This window comes from Pleurodeles waltl, chromosome 9 (assembly GCF_031143425.1).
Source record: "Pleurodeles waltl isolate 20211129_DDA chromosome 9, aPleWal1.hap1.20221129, whole genome shotgun sequence".
Taxonomy (NCBI): domain Eukaryota; kingdom Metazoa; phylum Chordata; class Amphibia; order Caudata; family Salamandridae; genus Pleurodeles; species Pleurodeles waltl.
Window position 1 is genome coordinate 958,384,369 of NC_090448.1, and position 20,810 is coordinate 958,405,178.

The window sequence follows — 20,810 nt, forward strand, 5'->3', positions numbered from 1 at the left end:
TTCCGGGTGGATGATCAACTCTTTGTTGGATATGTGGGTGCGAAGAAAGGGAAGGCAGTGCAAAAATGTACCATCTCACGATGGGTACTTCATTGCATAAAAATGTGCTTTCTTTTGGCCAAGAAGCAGCCCCCTGATGGCGGGCGAGCTCATTCCACCAGAGTGACTGCTGCTTCCACTGCATTAGCATGCAGAGTTCTTGTCCTGGATATCTGTCAGGCAGCTACGTGGGCATCCTTGGACAGTCGGGTCTGGTAGAGACATATTCTAGTTGCAGATTCATTACCGACCCCACAAATCCTCCCCGCTTGCGCACTGATTTCTAGGGACAGGGCTTTCCCATTTATGGCCTAGGCTCTGGTGCACCAACTTCAGTGTTCTTCACGGCTCTGCCCTTTGACGTGGAAAGAAAGTGACGTCACTGCGCTAAGGCGGCGTCTATGTACTACTCCTGACATCATCACAGCGACTAAGACGCCTGTGAAGTCGACCGCTGTCACCTAAAGACACTCATGGGTATTGCTCGAAGAAAAAATCTCCGGTTCCAGTCTGACGCCTGGGGAAAATTCTAAGGTAAGGAATCTGCAACTAGAATATGTCTCTTTCAGATCTATCGTTACCGACAGTAAGTAACTTGCACGTTTGGTATCAAACAACTCGTATTAATAAACCCTCACTGATGCCAGTGATGGTTTTATTAATGCATACACCCAGAGGGAACCTTAGACATGACCCATGTAAACATACCAACTACCAGTATGTGGACAGACTTGTTTTAGCCAGCCTGCCACCACCAGACACGATTCTGATCCCCTAGGGTGAGAGCCTTTGCTCTCAGGCGCTCAAACAAAGCCTGCTCAAGGAGAAGTGTTTACACTCCCCACCCAACAGAATACCCTGGCTACTCTCAAAGTAGAGATACCAGCCCCCCTGCCTCGGGCCTATTTTGGCACCTGGACAGGCAGGACATTTAGTATTCATAGAGGTGTGTCCACCCCTCAGGTCATTCCCACCAGTAAGGTGTGCTGCCTGGTGTGGACCCAACATTTAGAAATCTGCTGTCTTGGTGTTGGCAGATTTAGAAACTCTGGGACAGGGTAATGCCCACTTCCCACAGGAAGTGGTCATATAGCGGGTGTAGTGATTCCAGGGGTAAGTAGGCCATTGGCTACTGCCCTACACTTCTGGAAATGCCCCTAAATTTAGTATTTAGGGTAGCCTCTGGCACCAGGAAATCAGATTCTTGCTAACCTATGAAGGACAAAAGCCAGAGGAAGAAGCACCTGACTTGGCCCCAGTCCTGTCGACCTGTCTGCTGTTCCTGCCGATGTCTGCCATAGACAACAAATCAAGCAAGCTGCTGTGCTTCCAAAAACCTGGGAGGACTGTCTTCAACAAACACCCAGGAACTCCTGTGGAGCAGCGGTGCTGTTTCACTGCATCTTTCAGGCACCCCTAGAGACCAGAGAGGACTCTGGACTGCAAAAACATAACACCAGAAAGCACCACTGCACCCGTGCCGCCAATCCAGAGTGGTAGTGGGCCAACACTGCCGACGTGGTCACCCAGCCCTCCAGAGACAAAGCTCACCTTGGAGTTCTCACTGTGGACTCAACCATGCCACCTGCAGCCTCTGCCCGCAGGCCCCTCAACCGCTAGTGCTATTGGTGGAGAAAACCAAACGCCTCAGGAGAAGAGGACCTAAGGTGTCCCTCCGTCCCAGAGTGTAGGAAGGTGGCCTTGTGTGTGGGGGACACCTGTGGTGTTATTACCCTATACCAGGTCCAGGTATCCCCTATTAGTGAAGTGTAGGCAGTGTCTAGGAAGCCAGGGCTCTCCTGAGGTGGCTGTGGATGAACTGCCAAGACGTATCTAGGAGACATGTAAAGCTTATGCAGTACCACTATAGTCACACAGCACTATCACACATGAAAGTACCAAACAGGGTTACAAAAATAAAGGTACTTTATTAGTGTAACACACAATGCTAGAATACTAATAGGGAGCCCCCCCACCCCCAAAACTGCAGGTAAGTAAACCTAATATTATATACACATTAGCAATAAGTAAAGAGCATAGAAAGCAATTAGCATTGGCAAAAGCAATAGAAAATAGTGAGGGCCCTAGGGGAGGGCCAAACATATACCAAAAAAAGTGGAATGCAAGATACAGTCCCCCACCCAAGGATGTGGAATCAGTAGAGGGGAGCTGTGGAAACTAAGAACCCCAAGAGGTGAATACCAGAGTGACCCCCCCCCCCCAGCGACCAGGAGAGAAGAGGTAAGTACCTGGTTATCCTCAAACCCAACAGGAGGACTTTGGAAAAGGATTTTGCAAGCCCCAAAATACTGGAAGAACCCAAAGGTGATTCTGGCAAAAGAGGACCTGCAAAGGAATGGGACGAAGTCTAGTTCGTGATGGAGTGTCCGGTCACGACAGGAGCCTCTACCCACCCTTCTGTGGATGCAGGACCAGGTCGACGAGGGACGAAGAAGACTAGCTGTGCAGCATAGGAGATAAAGAGGAGTCCCTGAATTGATGCAGATGATGTCCCACGCCAGCTGTCGGGTTGCAGTTGGTTAGTGATGCAGGAAGAGCACCAACAAGCCTTGGCTAATGCAGAAGACTGCAAGGCTGGAGAGGACCAGTAAGGCCCAGGGGACTTGACCCAAGGAGGGGAGTCCGGGATGACCCTCAGCAGTCGGGAGAGTCACCAAAAGAGGAGGCAACCCCCACAGACAACCCACTGGCACAAGGCACAGCAGTCGGAGTGAGGCCCACTCAGCACACCTGAAGAGGAGTCCCCCACATCACTGTAGCAGCAGAGAGGAAACTGTGCTTGGCAGCAAGATGTGTAGTGGGTTGGGGGTGACATGAAGCCTGAAGATCCCTTGGCGGTGGAGCAAACAAGCCTTGGTAGCTGCAAGAGTTGCAGTGCACAAGGTTACTGTCCTGCAAGGAGAGGCAAAGGACTTACTGTCTCCTTTGTTGGGCAGCTAGGATAGAGGACCAAGGGGACCACTACAGACCACCACCTATGATGCAGGATCCACACAGTTCCAGAGGAGAGCAGTTCCACGCAGCCGGTTGTTTTTGCATTTGGTGCCTGCAGATGCAGGGGAGTGACTCCTTCACTCCAGGGGCAATTACTTCTTACTTCTTGGTGCAGGCTGGAGTCTGTCGACCTCCGAGGTTGCACAGCCAGGGAAATGTTGCAGTTGCTGGAAGGAGCCAGAAAAACAATGTTGCAAAGCAGAGTTGTGGCTGAAGTTGGTTTGCTGGTTCGTGAAGAGTCCGTTTGGGGTTTCAGTGGCCAGAAGATAAACGTTGCAGAGGAGTCCTGCTGGAATCTTGCACTTGAATCTGAGGAACCGCCCAAATAGCCTAGAAAAGGAGATTGGTCACCTAGCTGGGAGACCACCTACCAGGAGGGGGCTGTGACGTCACCTACGTGACCTGGCCACTTAGATGTTCCCAGGGGCCTCTGCACATCTTGGATTCAAGATGGTAGAATCAAGTGGCCACCTGGAGGAGCTCTGAGCACCACCCCTGGGTTAGTGATGGTAAGGGAGTGGTCACTCCCCTTTCCTTTGTCCAGTTTCGTGCCAGAGTAGGGACCGGGGGTCTTTGGACTGGTGCAAACCGGTTTATGCAAGGAAGGCTCCAAATGTGCCCTTCAAAGCATACCGGTGACTTGGGGAGGCTACCCTTCCCAAGCAATGTCACACCTATTTCAAGGGTGTTTGTAAGGAAATGCCTCCTTGGCATAGTTACCCCCTGACTTTTTGCCTTTGCTGATGCTAAGTTTTGATTTGAAAGTGTGCTGAGGCCTGCTAACCAGGCCCCAGCACCTGTGTTCTTTCCCTAACCTGTACCTTTGTTTCCACAATTGGCACTCCCTGGCATCCAGGTAAGTCCCTTGTAACTGGTACCCCTGGTACCATGGGCCCTGATGCCAGGGAAGGTCTCTAAGGGCTGCAGCATGTCTTATGCCACCCTGGGGACCCCTCACTCAGCACAGACACACTGCTTGCCAGCTTGTGTGTGCTGGAAGGGAGAAAATGTCTAAGTCGACATGGCACTCCCCTCAGGGTGTCATGCCAACCTCACACTGCCTACAGGTATAGATACGTCACCCCTCTAGCAGGCCTTACAGCCCTAAGGCAGGGTGCACTATACCATAGGTGAGGGCATAAGTGCATGAGCACTATGCCCCTACAGTGTCTAAGCAAAACCTTAGACATTGTAAGTGCAGGGTAGCCATAAGAGTATATGGTCTGGGAGTCTGTCATGCATGAACTCCACAGTACCATAATGGCTACACTGAAAACTGTGAGGTTTGGTATCAAACTTCTCAGCACAATAAATGCACACTGATGCCAGTGTACATTTTATTTTAACATACACCCCAGAGGGCACCTTAGAGGTGCCCCCTGAAACCTTAACCAACTACCCGTGTAGGCTGACTGGTTTTAGCAGCCTGCCACACCTCAGACATGTTGCTGGCCACATGGGGAGAGTGCCTTTGTTACAAGCCACAGAGTGACAAAGCCTGTACTGGGTGGAGGTTCTTCACACCTCCCCCTGCAGGAACTGTAACACCTGGCTGTGAGTCTCAAAGGCTCACCCCCTTTGTTACAGCACCCCAGGGCACTCCAGCTAGTGGAGTTGCCCGCCCCCTCTGGCCACGGCCCCACTTTTGGCGGCAAGGCCGGAGGAGATGATGAGAAAAACGAGGAGTCGTCACTGGCCAGTCAGGACAGCCCCTAAGGTGTCCTGAGATGAGGTGACTCTGACTTTTAGAAATCCTCCCTCTTGCAGATGGAGGATTTCCCCCCCAGTAGGATTAGGGATGTGCCCCCCTCCCCTCAGGGAGGAGGCACAAAGAGGGTGTAGCCACCCTCAGGGCTAGTAGCCATTGGCTACTAGCCCCCCAGACCTAAACACACCCCTAAATTGAGTATTTAGGGGCTCCCCAGAACCTAGGAACTCAGATTCCTGCAACCTAAGAAGAAGAGGGCTGCTGAACTGGAAAAACCTGCAGAGAAGACTGAGATATAAACTGCTTTGGCCCCAGCTCTACCGGCCTGTCTTCCCCCCCTTCTAAAGACACTGCTCCAGCGACGCGTTCCCAGGGTCCAGCAACCTCTGAAGCCTCAGAGGACTACCCTACATCTAGAAGGACCAAGAACTCCAGAGGACAGCGGCTATGTTCACCAAAGACTGCAACTTTGCAACAAAGAAGCAACTTTGAAACAACACACGTTTCCCACCGGAAGCGTGAGACTTTGCACTCTGCACCCGACGCCCCCGGCTCGACTTGTGGAGAATAAACACCACAGGGAGGACTCCCCGGCGACTACGAGACCGTGAGTAGCCAGAGTTGACCCCCCTGAGCCCCCACAGCGACGCCTGCAGAGGGAATCCCGAGGCTCCCCCCTGACCGCGACTGCCTGCTTCAAAGACACGATGCCTGGTAAAGACACTGCACCCGCAGCCCCCGGGACCTGAAGGATCGGACCTCCAGTGCAGGAGCGACCCCCAGGTGGCCCTCTCCCTTGCCCAGGTGGTGGCTACCCTGAGGAGCCCCCTTCTTCCCCCCCCCCCCTTGCCTGCCTGCATCGCTGAAGAGACCCCTTGGTCTCCCATTGATTTCTATTGAAAACCCGACGCTTGTTTGCACACTGCACCTGGCCGCCCCTGTGCTGCTGAGGGTGTACTTTCTGTGTGGTCTTGTGTCCCCGCCCCCCCGGTGCCCTACAAAACCCCCCTGGTCTGCCCTCAGGAGGTGCAGGTACTTACCTGCTGGCAGACTGGAACCCTTTCTCCATTGAAGCCTATGTGTTTTGGGCACCACTTTGACCTCTGCACCTGACCGCCCCTGAGCTGCTGGTGTGGTAACTTTGGGGTTGCCCTGAATCCCCAACGGTGGGCCACCTTGGACCCAACTTTGAACCCCGTAGGTGGTTTACTTACCTGCAAAAACTAACAAACACTTTCCTTCCCCAGGAACTGTTGAAAATTGCACTGTCTAGTTTTAAAATAGCTATGTCATTTATGTGAAAACTGTATATACTATTTTGCTAATTCAAAGTTCCTAAACTACCTACCTGAAATACCTTTCATTTGAAGTATTACATGTAAATCTTGAACCTGTGGTTCTTAAAATAAACTAAGAAAATATATTTTTCTATAACAAAACCTATTGGCTGGATTTGTCTCTGAGTGTGTGTTCCTCATTTATTGCCTGTGTGTGTACAACAAATGCTTAACACTACTCCTTTGATAAGCCTCCTACTCGACCACACTACCACAAAATAGAGCATTAGTAGGGGTCCTCCAAGGCGCCTCTCTGAGTGCGTGGAATCATACATCCAATACTGGCAACAGTATTGGGGTATGATTCCGACATGTTTGATACCAAGCATGCGCAGGTTCGGAGTTACCATTATGCAGCAGGACACAGGTTGTATCCTGCACATGGGTAAAATGGCTTCCCCGCACTTACGAAGTCCAGTGCAATGGAGCTGAAGTTCGTAGGGGCACCTCTGCTCATGCAGGAGTGCCCTCACACACAGGGACCTGCACCCTGCCCTCTGGGTTAGGGGGGTCTACCATAGGGGTGACTTACAGTCACCAGGTGAAGTGACCTGTAGTAAAAGGGTGCATGCACCTTTTCACGAAGGCTGCAATGGCAGGCCTGCAGACACATTTTGCATGGGCTCCCATTTGTGGCATAATACATGCTGCAACTCTTGGGGAACCCCTGGTGCCCTAATGCCCTGGACACATAAGTACCATATATTAGGGTCTTATATGTGGGCACCAAGATGCCAATTGTGGGGTGTGCAAAATCCCAGGCAACCAAATTTAGAGGTAGAGAGCACAATCACTGGGGTTCTGGTTAGCAGGATCCCAGTGAAAACAGTCAAAGCATACTGATAGTGGGGGAAACCATGCCAAAAAGAGAGTACTTCCCTACACCAAGCATCTCAAAACTTGAGCCCCCCTGTTGGTTCTCCTCGACTGGACTCCCTGTCTAAACATGCAGCCTCTTTTCAACAGGACCGATTCATTGACTAACATTGGGCACCCAACGCTGTACTACTACACCTCTGCACCCGTTCACCCCAGCGTGCCCGATGTGACCTGTTGATGAGGTCCTGACCGTTGGCCAGTACTTACCATAAGTCCAGGAGGTTGGTCTTGTAAGTCACTGTACTATACTTGAATGCAGTACTTGGTTGTCCTACATAGGCTAACACTGACCCTTCTGTCGACTTTTGAAACCTGAAAGTATTTTTCTTGCAAAAAACAACTTACCTGATCATATTGAATCTAGTGCCTAAATATTTATCATGATACTTGTTATTTTAGAAAATTGGTGTGGTTTTCCTTATTGAGTCATGTCTCATTTATTTACAGTGTATTTGCATATGTCTAACATTCTACTTTGATAATCCTAAGGCTGCTCGACCACACTGCCCCCTAAAAGGAGCACCTTGGGATTGCTAGAGAAAGCCCCCTGTGCCCTAGTAAGGAACCCCCTGGACTCTTTACGATATATCTAATTTTGATTCATCATATAAAGAGCCAACTCCCTTGTGTATGATAATAATTCATTGTATACAGGAGTAAGGGGTGATTCCATATCTATTCATTAGAAAATCCACTGTGTTCAGTACAACTATAACCAACAGATTTTAGAGCTATATTTTGACATACAGTAGTCTGCACAAATCTGACTTTCAGCTGGAGACTTTCCACACTCCGCATTTTTGTTAGAGGTTTCTAGAACTAAGGCAAGCAGCAGGTGATTCGAATCTTGTACTGCTGGATTTGAAAGAGCTGCTGAAAGCCACTGACCTATTCTAGGCTGTAGCAACTATTCCTGGTATTGCAACTCAGTGGTAAAAAAAAAAAAATATTACCCATTACCAGAACCTGTAATATGTCATGGCTACAGTGCGGTACATTGTTATTGTGACCACCTCCAGAGAAAACGTTCTGCTTCTGCAGAAGGGTGTTGTCTGGTAAAGATGATACTAGAGATGGTATATTGAATGGGAATATGTTGAAAGGGACCAGTTCAAATTGGTGTCATGACTGTGAGACATAATGGACAGAGAACAGTATGGCTGCAGGATTTCTGCCCGCCTAAATCATGATATGGAAACATCCATATCTTCATTTTTGTTTTGTTATGTTTTCTGATGACTCCATGTCATCAGGGACAACTTAGTCTAGTTCTGGGGTTTTCCTGTAATGCCTCATAAATTATGGGAGTTGTAGTGTTTATACAGTTGAACTGAGCTAATTAGACCAACACCTTAAAACAATGATTGGGAAATGGAAAACCCAGGATTGATTCATGGTGTCTCGGGTGATATGGAGCCAGCTTTTAATCTTTTGTCTAAGGTACAAATAATCTCCTCAAGATGCCTTTTGTGAGAAAGGTGGTTTGCTATTGGATAATAATTTACACACTACAACATTAAGACATCTATGGCTGTGAAACCATTGCACTAGAAAACGTTTTCAGAATCTATAACAAACCCAGGTATGGAGAGAAACTAGCAATGGAAATCCTAAATTCGGATGAACCAAAGAGATCACACCCACGATATGAATACAGAAGCATACTGAACATATAGCCAAGGTAAGTCATCTTGATAAAGAACCCTGTTTGGAAGGCAATTTAAATTTAACTTCAAAACAATGAAGGACATTTACATTATATTAAATAGATGAGTGATCACTATGATACATTATTACTCAAACTATATGGTCACATTGAGCCATCCTTCAGGCCTTTCACTGGTTGCCAGTTTTGATAAGCATCCACATGAAAACCCAGTGAGAACCTGCAGAGGTGTCTGAAACAATATGTTCAATGGCATATGTTGCTGCAGATACACATGTTTGGCACAGTCCGCTGCCTGGTGTTGGGCTCGGAGTATTACAAGTTGTTTTTCTTCGAAGAAGTCTTTTTTGGTCACGGGACCGAAGGACTCCTCCCTCTTCGGCTCCATTGCGCATGGGCGTCGACTCCATCTTAGATTGTTTTTTTCCGCTGTCGGGTTCGGACGTATTCCTTTTCGCTCCGTGTTTCGGTTCGGAAAGTTAGTCAGAATCTCGGAAGAAAGCGTCGGTATTGTTCCGTTCGGTATCGGGATAGTTAGGTACATCGACACCGATCATCGGAAGACTTTGGGGTAGCTTCGATTCCCCCATCGGGGCCTGGTCGGCCCGACCGCGTGCGACATCGAAGCCGATGGAACGGACCCCGTTCCGTTTCTGCCCAAAATGTCACAGTAAGTATCCTTATACAGATCAGCACTTGGTCTGTAACTTGTGCTTGTCCCCCGAGCACAAGGAGGATACCTGTGAGGCCTGTCGAGCCTTCCGGTCCAGAAAAACACTCCGGGACCGAAGAGCCAGGCGTCTACAAATGGCGTCCACGCCGACAAAACAACGTTTCGACGACGAAGAGGAAACATTCTCGGTTCCGGACTCAGAATCCGGAGACTCCGACGTCGAACAACAGCAACAAACTGAGTAAGACGTCGAAAAGTAAAACCATCGAGAAAACGAAAGCCCAGGGGACGCCACTGCCAACAGGCCATGGCTCGACCCATAAAACAGGCGACCCGTCGAAGGCGCCGAAAAAGGGCACGCCCATAGCGAAGACACCCGACTCCGGTCGAGGGACCGCCATGGAGCAACCTCGGAGCCGAGATAGCGGCTCCGAGAGACAAAAACAAGATACCGGCACCGAAAAACATCGGCACCGAGAATCCATGCCGAAAGGAACAAAAATTCTGTCGGTGCCGAAACCGAAAAAAGATTCTCTCTCGGCGCCGAAAAATTCCACACCTTCATCCTACACAGAGGAACAAGGAATAAGTGGCCAGATGCACAGATTTGGACAAGAGCTCCAAAGTGTAGAATCAGACTACACACAAAAGAGACTGTACATCCAGCAAGACACAGGGAAGATATCAACCCTTCCCCCAATAATGAGGAAAAGAAGGATCGGTCTCCTCAAGGATGACGCACAACCACAAGCCAAAGTGGTTAAAAAAGTCACGCCTCCGCCCTCTCCACCACAACAGGCATCGCCGGCACAAACACCGCCACAAATGCACTCACCAGCGCAAACTACCATAAGTCAAGATAATCAGGATCAAGACGCTTGGGACCTATACGACACCCCAGTGCCGGACAATGATCCAGATTCATACCCCACAAAGCCGTCACCGCCAGAGGACAGTACCTCATATTCTCAACTGGTGGCTAGGGCTGCAGAATTCCACAATGTCCAACTGCATTTCGATCCTATAGAGGATGATTTTCTATTTAACACCCTCTCGGCTACACATAGCCAATATCAATGTCTCCCAATGCTACCAGGGATGTTACGGCACGCAAAACAAATTTTTGAAGAGCCCGTAAAATCAAGAGCCATCACCCCAAGGGTGGATAAAAAATACAAACCACCACCCACAGATCCAGTGTTTATTACTTCGCAGTTACCACCTGACTCCGTAGTAGTAGGGGCAGCTCGCAAAAGAGCAAATTCCCATACATCTGGCGACGCCCCACCTCCGGACAAAGAAAGCAGAAAATTTGATGCGGCAGGAAAAAGAGTAGCATCACAGGCAGCCAACCAGTGGCGCATCGCAAATTCTCAAGCGCTGCTGGCCAGATATGACCGCGCTCACTGGGATGAGATGCAACTTCTCGTAGACCATCTTCCCCAAGAATACCAAAAAAGGGCGCAGCAAATAGTGAAAGAGGGACAAACGATCTCAAACAATCAAATCCGCTCTTCACTGGACGCAGCCGATACTGCAGCGAGAACAGTCAACACTGCTGTCACCATAAGGAGACACGCTTGGCTCCGCACTTCAGGCTTCAAACCTGAAATCCAGCAGGCTGTCCTTAATATGCCCTTCAACGAAAAACAACTTTTTGGCCCTGAAGTGGACACAGCCATTGAAAAACTTAAAAAGGACACAGACACGGCCAAGGCCATGGGCGCACTCTACTCCCCGCAGAGCAGAGGCTCTTTTAGAAAAACTCCATTTAGAGGGGGGTTTCGTGGCCAACCCACAGACACCACCAGCCAACAAACAAGAACCACACCATATCAGGGTTCCTTCCAAAGGGGAGGTTTCAGGGGATATAGAGGGGGTCAATTCCCAAGGAGTAGGGGAAGATTCCAGACTCCAAAAACACCTCCACCTAAACAGTGACTTTCAAGTCACGCAACCCCTTCACTCAACACCAGTGGGGGGAAGACTAAGCCAATTCTACCAATCTTGGCAACAGATTACAACAGACAATTGGGTATTAGCAATAATCCAACATGGCTATTGCATAGAATTCCACAAATTCCCACCAAACATCCCTCCCAAAACACGCAAAATGTCACCACAACATTTAGAACTTTTAGGACTAGAAGTTCAAGCACTACTGCAAAAGGATGCAATAGAGTTAGTACCAGTACAACAAAAAAACACAGGAGTTTACTCCCTGTACTTTCTAATTCCAAAAAAAGACAAAACATTAACACCAATATTAGATCTCAGGACACTAAATACCTACATCATATCGGACCATTTTCACATGGTCACACTACAAGACATCATTCCACTGCTCAAACAGCAAGATTACATGACCACATTAGACCTAAAGGATGCGTACTTTCATATACCAATACACCCTTCTCACAGAAAGTACCTAAGGTTCGTATTCAAAGGAATACATTACCAATTCAAGGTGTTGCCATTCGGAATAACAACTGCACCAAGAGTGTTCACAAAATGTCTAGCAGTAGTAGCAGCACACATCAGGAGACAACAGATACATGTGTTCCCTTACCTAGACGATTGGCTAATCAAGACCAACACAGTAAAAAAAATGCGCAAACGACACCACATGTCATACAAACCCTTCACAAACTGGGGTTTTCCATCAACTATACAAAATCACACCTAGAACCGTGTCAGACACAACAATATCTAGGAGCAACCATCAACACATCAAAGGGAATTGCCACTCCAAGTCCACAAAGAGTGCAGGCATTCCACAAGGTAATAAGTGCTATGTTTCCAAACCAAAAGATACAAGCAAAATTTGTGCTAAAACTTCTAGGCATGATGTCATCATGCATAGCCATTGTCCCAAACGCAAGACTACACATGCGACCCTTACAACAGTGCCTAGCATCACAATGGTCACAGGCACAGGGTCAACTTCAAGATCTGGTGTTGGTAGACCGCCAAACATACCTCTCGCTTCTATGGTGGAACAGCAAAAATTTAAACAAAGGGCGGACATTTCAGGACCCAGTGCCTCAATACGTTATAACAACAGATGCTTCCATGACAGGGTGGGGAGCACACCTCAATCACCACAGCATTCAAGGACAATGGGATATACACCAAACAAAATTTCATATCAATTACCTAGAACTGTTAGCAGTATTTCTAGCGTTAAAAGCCTTTCAACCCATAATAACACACAAATACATTCTTGTCAAAACAGACAACATGACAACAATGTATTATTTAAACAAACAAGGAGGAACACACTCAACACAATTGTGCCTCCTAACACAAAAAATATGGCAGTGGGCGATTCACAACAACATTCGCCTAATAGCACAATTTATTCCAGGAATACAAAACCAACTAGCAGACAACCTTTTGCGAGACCACCAACAAGTCCACGAATGGGAAATTCACCCCCAAGTTCTGAACAAGTACTTTCAAATTTGGGGAACACCCCAGATAGATTTGTTCGCAACAAAAGAAAACTCAAAATGCCAAAACTTCGCATCCAGGTACCCACACCGCGAATCACAAGGCAATGCTCTATGGATGAGTTGGTCAGGGATATTTGCATACGCTTTTCCCCCTCTCCCTCTCCTTCCATATCTAGTAAACAAGTTGAGTCAAAACCAACTCAAACTCATACTGATAGCACCCACATGGGCAAGACAACCTTGGTATACAACTCTACTAGACCTTTCACTAGTACCGCATGTCAAACTACCCAACAGACCAGATCTGTTAACACAACACAAACAACAGATCAGGCATCCAAACCCAGCATCATTGGCTCCTGAAATCCTAGAATTTGGACACTTAGACCTCACACAAGAATGGATGGAGGTCATAAAACAAGCTAGAAAATCTTCCACTAGACACTGCTATGCATCTAAGTGGAAAAGATTTGTTTACTACTGCCATACCAATCAAATACAACCATTACATGCCTCTACAAAAGACATAGTAGGATACTTACTACATTTGCAAAAAGCAAATCTCGCTTTTTCATCTATAAAAATACACCTCGCAGCAATATCTGCTTACCTACAAACTACTCATTCATCGTCTTTATTTAGAATACCAGTTATTAAAGCATTCATGGAAGGGCTAAAAAGAATTATACCACCAAGAACACCACCAGTTCCTTCATGGAATCTTAACATCGTCTTAACAAGACTCATGGGTCCACCTTTCGAACCCATGCATTCCTGTGAAATGCAATATCTAACCTGGAAAGTCGCATTTCTCATTGCAATCACATCCCTCAGAAGAGTAAGTGAAATACAGGCATTTACCATACAAGAACCATTTATTCAAATACACAACAATAAAATAGTTCTAAGAACAAATCCAAAATTTCTGCCAAAAGTAATCTCACCATTCCATTTAAATCAAACAGTAGAATTGCCAGTGTTCTTCCCACAACCAAATTCCGTGGCTGAAAGGGCACTACATACATTAGACATCAAAAGAGCACTAATGTACTACATTGACAGAACAAAGCTAATCAGGAAAACAAAACAACTGTTCATAGCTTTTCAAAAACCACACATAGGAAATCCAATCTCTAAACAAGGCATTGCTAGATGGATAGTCAGATGTATTCAAACTTGCTATCTTAAAGCCAAAAGAGAATTGCCTATTACACCAAAGGCACACTCAACCAGAAAGAAAGGTGCTACAATGGCCTTTCTAGGAAACATTCCTATGAGCGAAATATGTAAGGCTGCAACCTGGTCTACGCCTCATACGTTTACTAAACACTACTGTGTAGACGTACTAAATGCACAACAAGCTACAGTGGGCCAAGCTGTACTAAGAACATTATTCCAAACTACTTCAACTCCTACAGGCTAAACCACCGCTTTTAGGGGAGGTAACTGCTTTATAGTCTATGCCAAACATGTGTATCTGCAGCAACATATGCCATCGAACTGAAAATGTCACTTACCCAGTGTACATCTGTTCGTGGCATTAGTCGCTGCAGATTCACATGTACCCTCCCACCTCCCCGGGAAGCCTGTAGCCGTTTAGAAGTAGATCATAAATCTTAAACATTTGTACATTTGTAAATAATTATTATAAACTCTTAACGTACATACATATTCACTCCATTGCATGGGCACTATTTATAGCAAACAACTCCATCCTCACCCTCTGCGGGGAAAACAATCTAAGATGGAGTCGACGCCCATGCGCAATGGAGCCGAAGAGGGAGGAGTCCTTCGGTCCCGTGACCAAAAAAGACTTCTTCGAAGAAAAACAACTTGTAATACTCCGAGCCCAACACCAGGCAGCGGACTGTGCCAAACATGTGAATCTGCAGCGACTAATGCCACGAACAGATGTACACTGGGTAAGTGACATTTTCATTCCAGCTACCTGTAACTCAAGATATAAATATATTTCTGTTAAAGCTATTTGTTTCAAAGTAAAAAAAAAAACTCCTTGTTCCAGAGTAGGGCTAAACCAAAGGTTTAGTAGTTTTTAAGGGTGGCACATGTTATGATGCTTTCCTCAAGCTCTTAACAAATGATTTGAAAGTTGTAACCTTCAGGAATAGCTAAAACCAAAGCTCTTCCAATTACCTTACTGTTGGTCCACAGGGAACTGTCCTACGTGTTCCTGTATAGTCCCACATGGCCATTCTTGCTGTTTTAGCACACACATTGAAGTGGGCTGTCTGGCATTCAGCAGCCTAAAAATTCATTTATCTTTTGTAATGCCCCCAAAATAGGGTTCTATCACTGGGAAGCAGTATTGTTTTGCAGTGTACTGGATCTACGAAAAAGCACTAAGTCGTTGTTTTGATTGTTTTATTCTCTCAGGGAAACCTGCGTCCTGAAGAAGCGCTTCAAGAACTGACAATATATGAAGGAAAATTCAGTAGGTTGAAAGATGATCGTGAAAAATGTGCAAAGGCCAAGGAAGCGCTGGAACTGACTGATACAGGACTGCTGAGTGGCAGCGAAGAACGGGTGCAGGTTAGGACAGTGATGTTGCTCAGTGCATGGCATTTAATGCTAGATTTGTGAATTCTTCCTTTTTACATTGAGTACTCTGGTGTTCTAGCTTATACAAGCATTACTAATCCATTTTTGTCCTTTGCAATAGTGCCTGTGTTAATTTCTGAATATAATTGTAGAAGACAATTTAAATGTTAAAACCGCATTAAGTTTGCATGCCATAAAGATCAATCGATGCAGGTCTTTAAGTAGTTGTGCAGATTTTCGTTCTGTTAGGAAGTAATGACAACACTAAATAACAAAGTGTGGTTAATTTAATAGTGCCCGGACATTAATATTTGATCATTGTATTAGAGGCAGTGGATGATTGATTCTGGAGTCTGATACTGTAGTTTGCACAAAATGTTATACAGAGCAGTTGTTAGATTTGACAAGAAAAAAATGTTTCTCTATTTCCACATCTGACAGTTTTCAAAGATCAGACAAACTAAGAGATCAGAAAGCTATTACATCAGGTGAGAAAAGAAAGAGGTTTGGTTAGGAAAGGGGGCCATTTGAGGCTAATGTCGGAGAGAATAGGACATGTGTAATATCTGCCAATATTTGTACTAACAAGTACAATTATTGTGGTTGGTGATTTAGTTTCTCCTAGCTGACAGTTATTCGTAAAGCTACACTGTGAAGTGACAATATATGTGCAGTTTGTGTTCCTCTCTTTGGTCAGTAGGTTTGCAAGGATTCATTGTAAACATTTTTTTGCTACTCTTTTTAGGTAGCATTGGAAGAGTTGCAGGATCTTAAAGGAGTTTGGTCTGAACTGTCCAAGGTCTGGGAACAAATTGATCAAATGAAGGAGCAGCCATGGGTTTCTGTGCAGCCTCGTAAGGTATGAGATTGATTTGTGCTCTTTTCACTAGATTGGAATATATTTTATACCTGCTAAAAGTTTGGTTTCCTCGTCTCAGATTTACAATGTGGAATGTTAGAAATTGACATGGTGAAGTTGCTACGAAATCATTACTACCTTGTCCCTTTACTTCCCCCTTTTGCTACAGTTGAGAGTGCTTAGACTGGTTAACACTTATCGTTAAGTTCTCAATATCGTAACTGGACATTAACATACGCAGTTTTGCTAACCAAAAACCTGCGTTTAAGGAGACTGTTTAATAGAGCAGAGTTTGCTTCGCAAACATATTAAATTAGCTTTGAAAGCCCAAGTAGATTTGACAGCTGCAACTCTCGTATACCACTGTTTTTAGATAGTTAAAACATGGAGGAATCTCCTCTGTCTGTGGCCCCATACTGTGCAATGCTCTGACTCCATTAAATTAACCTCATTTCAGAGAAGGCCTGAAGACTGAATTGTCAAATATAGGAGAAGCTGTTGAATAATAATTGAATGGGTAGTCCTGTTGCCTATTGGACACTAACTTCACCACAACATTATCCAGCCGTTGACTTACTTGCAGTGCTCTACAATGTTCTTAAGTGGCATGCTGTGCTACATAAAACATTTATGGTAAATTTCAGTGTGTGGGTTGTCAATTAAGCCAAGTTCACTTTGTAGTTTGGTGCATCATAACAGCATCTGAGATGTCCTTCAAGGTCAGGCTGTCTCAAGAACATCACAACCTCAATGTGGCACTACAACAAGCAGGACTGGGTCCATGGTCCTGTACCAGGAGGCTGTGCAACTAAAGATCATTGAAGTGCCTGGATGTCTTCCTGGTCACCAGTCACCTGGTAGTGCCCCTGAATGGCACGGCAGACTAAGCCGATGTAATTTGGCAGATCATAAGTGGCAGTTACATCCCAAAGTGGCACATGACATCTTCCACTACTGTTGGAAAACCCTGCATAGATCTTTATACCACCTTTGAGAACTTGCAGTGTCACCAGTTTTGTGCTTTGGAGTTCAGCTTGTTATGGAGGCACATTATGACTGGAATGGAAGAAGGAACTGCAGAACGCCTTCCTGCCACATGCTTTCCTACCCAGAGTTCTGAGGAAGATCAGGAACAAACAAGCCTTAGCAATCCTTGTGGCCCCCATTTTGTCCAAGTGAGTGTGTTTCTTAGACCTCTTGAGCATATGTCCTCTGATCAGGTTGCCACTTCAAGAGAACCTCCTCTTGCAGCAGGAAACTAGAGACCTCCACTCAGATCTAGGTAGTCTACACTTCCATGCATGGAGGTTGAGCGGTTGACTGCAATTTGATTTGCCATGTTTTGTCGTCAGCCTAGCGTAGCCTTGAAGTGGGCACTTTACAAGGTTATTTGTCAGATTCAGTCTGGCGCACAAGGAATATTCCAAGTAGGGGAATCTGCAGTTAGAGTATTCATCACAAAGAGCATCACTGAATGTAATTGACGTATTTTTTTCTTTAAAACATAAAGCTGTGTTAAATGTATGGAAAGCGTCCCATTGTACGTATAGAGAGTGCGCAAGAATGTTACATACAGTTAGATTAAGCCAACTCTTAGCTTTCTACGTGACATTGGAGGTGTAGGAAAGGGCCTCTTTTTTACAGGCCCCCCTCCCCCCCCTTTTTTTTGACTGGTATCTGATTTGTTTTTGAGTGAAAGTACACTGGGTTTCTGCTAACCAGGTCCCCAGTGACAGACGTCTTTCCCTAAATTGTATAGTTCTTTCTCTCAACTGGCACCATCTTAAGCTCCATCTTTAAGTCCCTATTAAATGGTACCCCTAGTCCCTAGGGCCTTGGGTACTAAAGAGGGTCATTAAGGTCTGCAGCACGAATTGTGCCACCCTAAGGGACCCCTCACCAAACACATACCAGGCTGCATGTCTTGGTGCAGACAAAAGTGAAACACACCATGTCACACATTCCTGTGTGCCATGTCCCCTAACACTGCGTGCAATATATGCAAGTCAATCCTACAGCAGGCCTGACCGCCCTAAGGCCGGGTGAATTATTTTACTTGTGAGGACATTTCTACAAGAGCAGATATGCCCCTTGTAGGAAGTTGGCTCTGTATGTGCTATTTCAAAGTAAGGAATAGCATGCACAGAGTCCAAGGGTTCCCCTTAGAGGTAAAATAGTGGTAAAAAGAGATAATACTAATGCTCTATTTTGTGGTAGTGTGGTCGAGCAGTAGGCTTATCCAAGGAGTAGTGTTAAGCATTTGTTGTACATACACATAGACAATAAATGAGGTACACACACTCAGAGACAAATCCAGCCGATAGGTTTTGTTATAGAAAAATATCTTTTCTTAGTTTATTTTAAGAACCACAGGTTCAAATTTAACATGTAATATCTTTTTTGAAAGGTATTGCAGGTAAGTACATTAGGAACTTTGAATCATTTCAATTGCATGTATACTTTTCAAGTTATTGACAAATAGCTATTTCAAAAGTGGACACTTAGTGCAATTTTCACAGTTCCTGGGGGAGGTAAGTTTTTGTTAGTTTTACCAGGTAAGTAAGACACTTACAGGGTTCAGTTCTTGGTCCAAGGTAGCCCACCGTTGGGGGTTCAGAGCAACCCCAAAGTCACCACACCAGCAGCTCAGGGCCGGTCAGGTGCAGAGTTCCAAGTGGTGCCCAAAACGCATAGGCTAGAATGGAGAGAAGGGGGTGCCCCGGTTCCGGTCTGCTTGCAGGTAAGTACCCGCGTCTTCGGAGGGCAGACCAGGGGGGTTTTGTAGGGCACCGGGGGGGACGCAAGCCCACACAGAAATTTCACCCTCAGCAGCGCGGGGGCGGCCGGGTGCAGTGTAGAAACAAGCGTCGGGTTTGCAATGTTAGTCTATGAGAGATCAACGGATCTCTTCAGCGCTACAGGCAGGCAAGGGGGGGGCTTCCTCGGGGAAACCTCCACTTGGGCAAGGGAGAGGGACTCCTGGGGGTCACTTCTCCAGTGAAAGTCCGGTCCTTCAGGTCCTGGGGGCTGCGGGTGCATGGTCTTTTCCAGGCGTCGGGACTTAGGTTTCAGAGAGTCGCGGTCAGGGGAAGCCTCGGGATTCCCTCTGCAGGCGGCGCTGTGGGGGCTCAGGGGGGACAGGTTTTGGTACTCACAGTCGGAGAGTAGTCCGGGGGTCCTCCCTGAGGTGTTGGTTCTCCACCAGCCGAGTCGGGGTCGCCGGGTGCAGTGTTGCAAATCTCACGCTTCTTGCGGGGAGTTGCAGGGTTCTTTAAAGCTGCTTCTTGAAACAAAGTTGCAGTCTTTTTGGAGCAGGTCCGCTGTCCTCGGGAGTTTCTGGTCGTCGTCGAAGCAGGGCAGTCCTCAGAGGATTCAGAGGTCGCTGGTCCCTTTGGAAGGCGTCGCTGGAGCAGAGTTCTTTGGAAGGCAGGAGACAGGCCGGTGAGTTTCTGGAGCCAAGGCAGTTGTTGTCTTCTGGTCTTCCTCTGCAGGGGTTTTCAGCTGGGCAGTCCTTCTTCTTGTTGTCGCAGGAATCTAATTTTCTAGGGTTCAGGGTAGCCCTTAAATACTAAATTTAAGGGCGTGTTTAGGTCTGGGGGGTTAGTAGCCAATGGCTACTAGCCCTGAGGGTGGGTACACCCTCTTTGTGCCTCCTCCCAAGGGGAGGGGGTCACAATCCTAACCCTATTGGGGGAATCCTCCATCTGCAAGATGGAGGATTTCTAAAAGTTAGTCACCTCAGCTCAGGACACCTTAGGGGCTGTCCTGACTGGCCAGTGACTCCTCCTTGTTATTCTCATTATTTTCTCCGGCCTTGCCGCCAAAAGTGGGGGCCGGGGCCGGAGGGGGCGGGCAACTCCACTAGCTGGAGTGTCCTGCGGTGCTGTGACAAAGGGGTGAGCCTTTGAGGCTCACCGCCAGGTGTCACAGCTCCTTCCTGGGGGAGGTGTTAGCATCTCCACCCAGTGCAGGCTTTGTTACTGGCCTCAGAGTGACAAAGGCACTCTCCCCATGGGGCCAGCAACATGTCTCTAGTGTGGCAGGCTGCTGGAACTAGTCAGCCTACACAGACAGTCGGTTAAGTTTCAGGGGGCACCTCTAAGGTGCCCTCTGGGGTGTATTTTGCAATAAAATGTACACTGGCATCAGTGTGCATTTATTGTGCTGAGAAGTTTGATACCAAACTTCCCAGTTTTCAGTGTAGCCATTATGGTGCTGTGGAGTTCGTGTTTGACAGCTTCCCAGACCATATACTCTTATGGCTACCCTGCACTTACAATGTCTAAGGTTTTGTTTAGACACTGTAGGGGTACCATGCTCATGCACTGGTACCCTCACCTATGGTATAGTGCACCCTGCCTTAGGGCTGTAAGGCCTGCTAGAGGGGTGTCTTACCTATACTGCATAGGCAGTGAGAGGCTGGCATGGCACCCTGAGGGGAGTGCCATGTCGACTTACTCGTTTTGTCCTCACTGGCACACACAAGCTGGCAAGCAGTGTGTCTGTGCTGAGTGAGGGGTCTCCAGGGTGGCATAAGACATGCTGCAGCCCTTAGAGACCTTCCTTGGCATCAGGGCCCTTGGTACTAGAAGTACCAGTTACAAGGGACTTATCTGGATG

The 20,810-nt window shown here is 46.9% G+C and overlaps 1 protein-coding gene across 2 annotated transcripts in view; it reads left to right on the plus strand.

Annotated features, from left to right (window-relative positions):
• Positions 1-20,810, plus strand: part of DYNC1H1 (dynein cytoplasmic 1 heavy chain 1) — a 916,572-nt gene that overhangs the window by 155,161 nt on the left and 740,601 nt on the right. For both annotated transcript variants that reach the window (XM_069208347.1, XM_069208346.1), the window contains exons 17-18: positions 15,167-15,322; positions 16,077-16,190. In XM_069208347.1, coding sequence (XP_069064448.1) covers positions 15,167-15,322; positions 16,077-16,190 — 270 coding nt within the window. The remainder of the gene's footprint in view (positions 1-15,166; positions 15,323-16,076; positions 16,191-20,810) is intronic.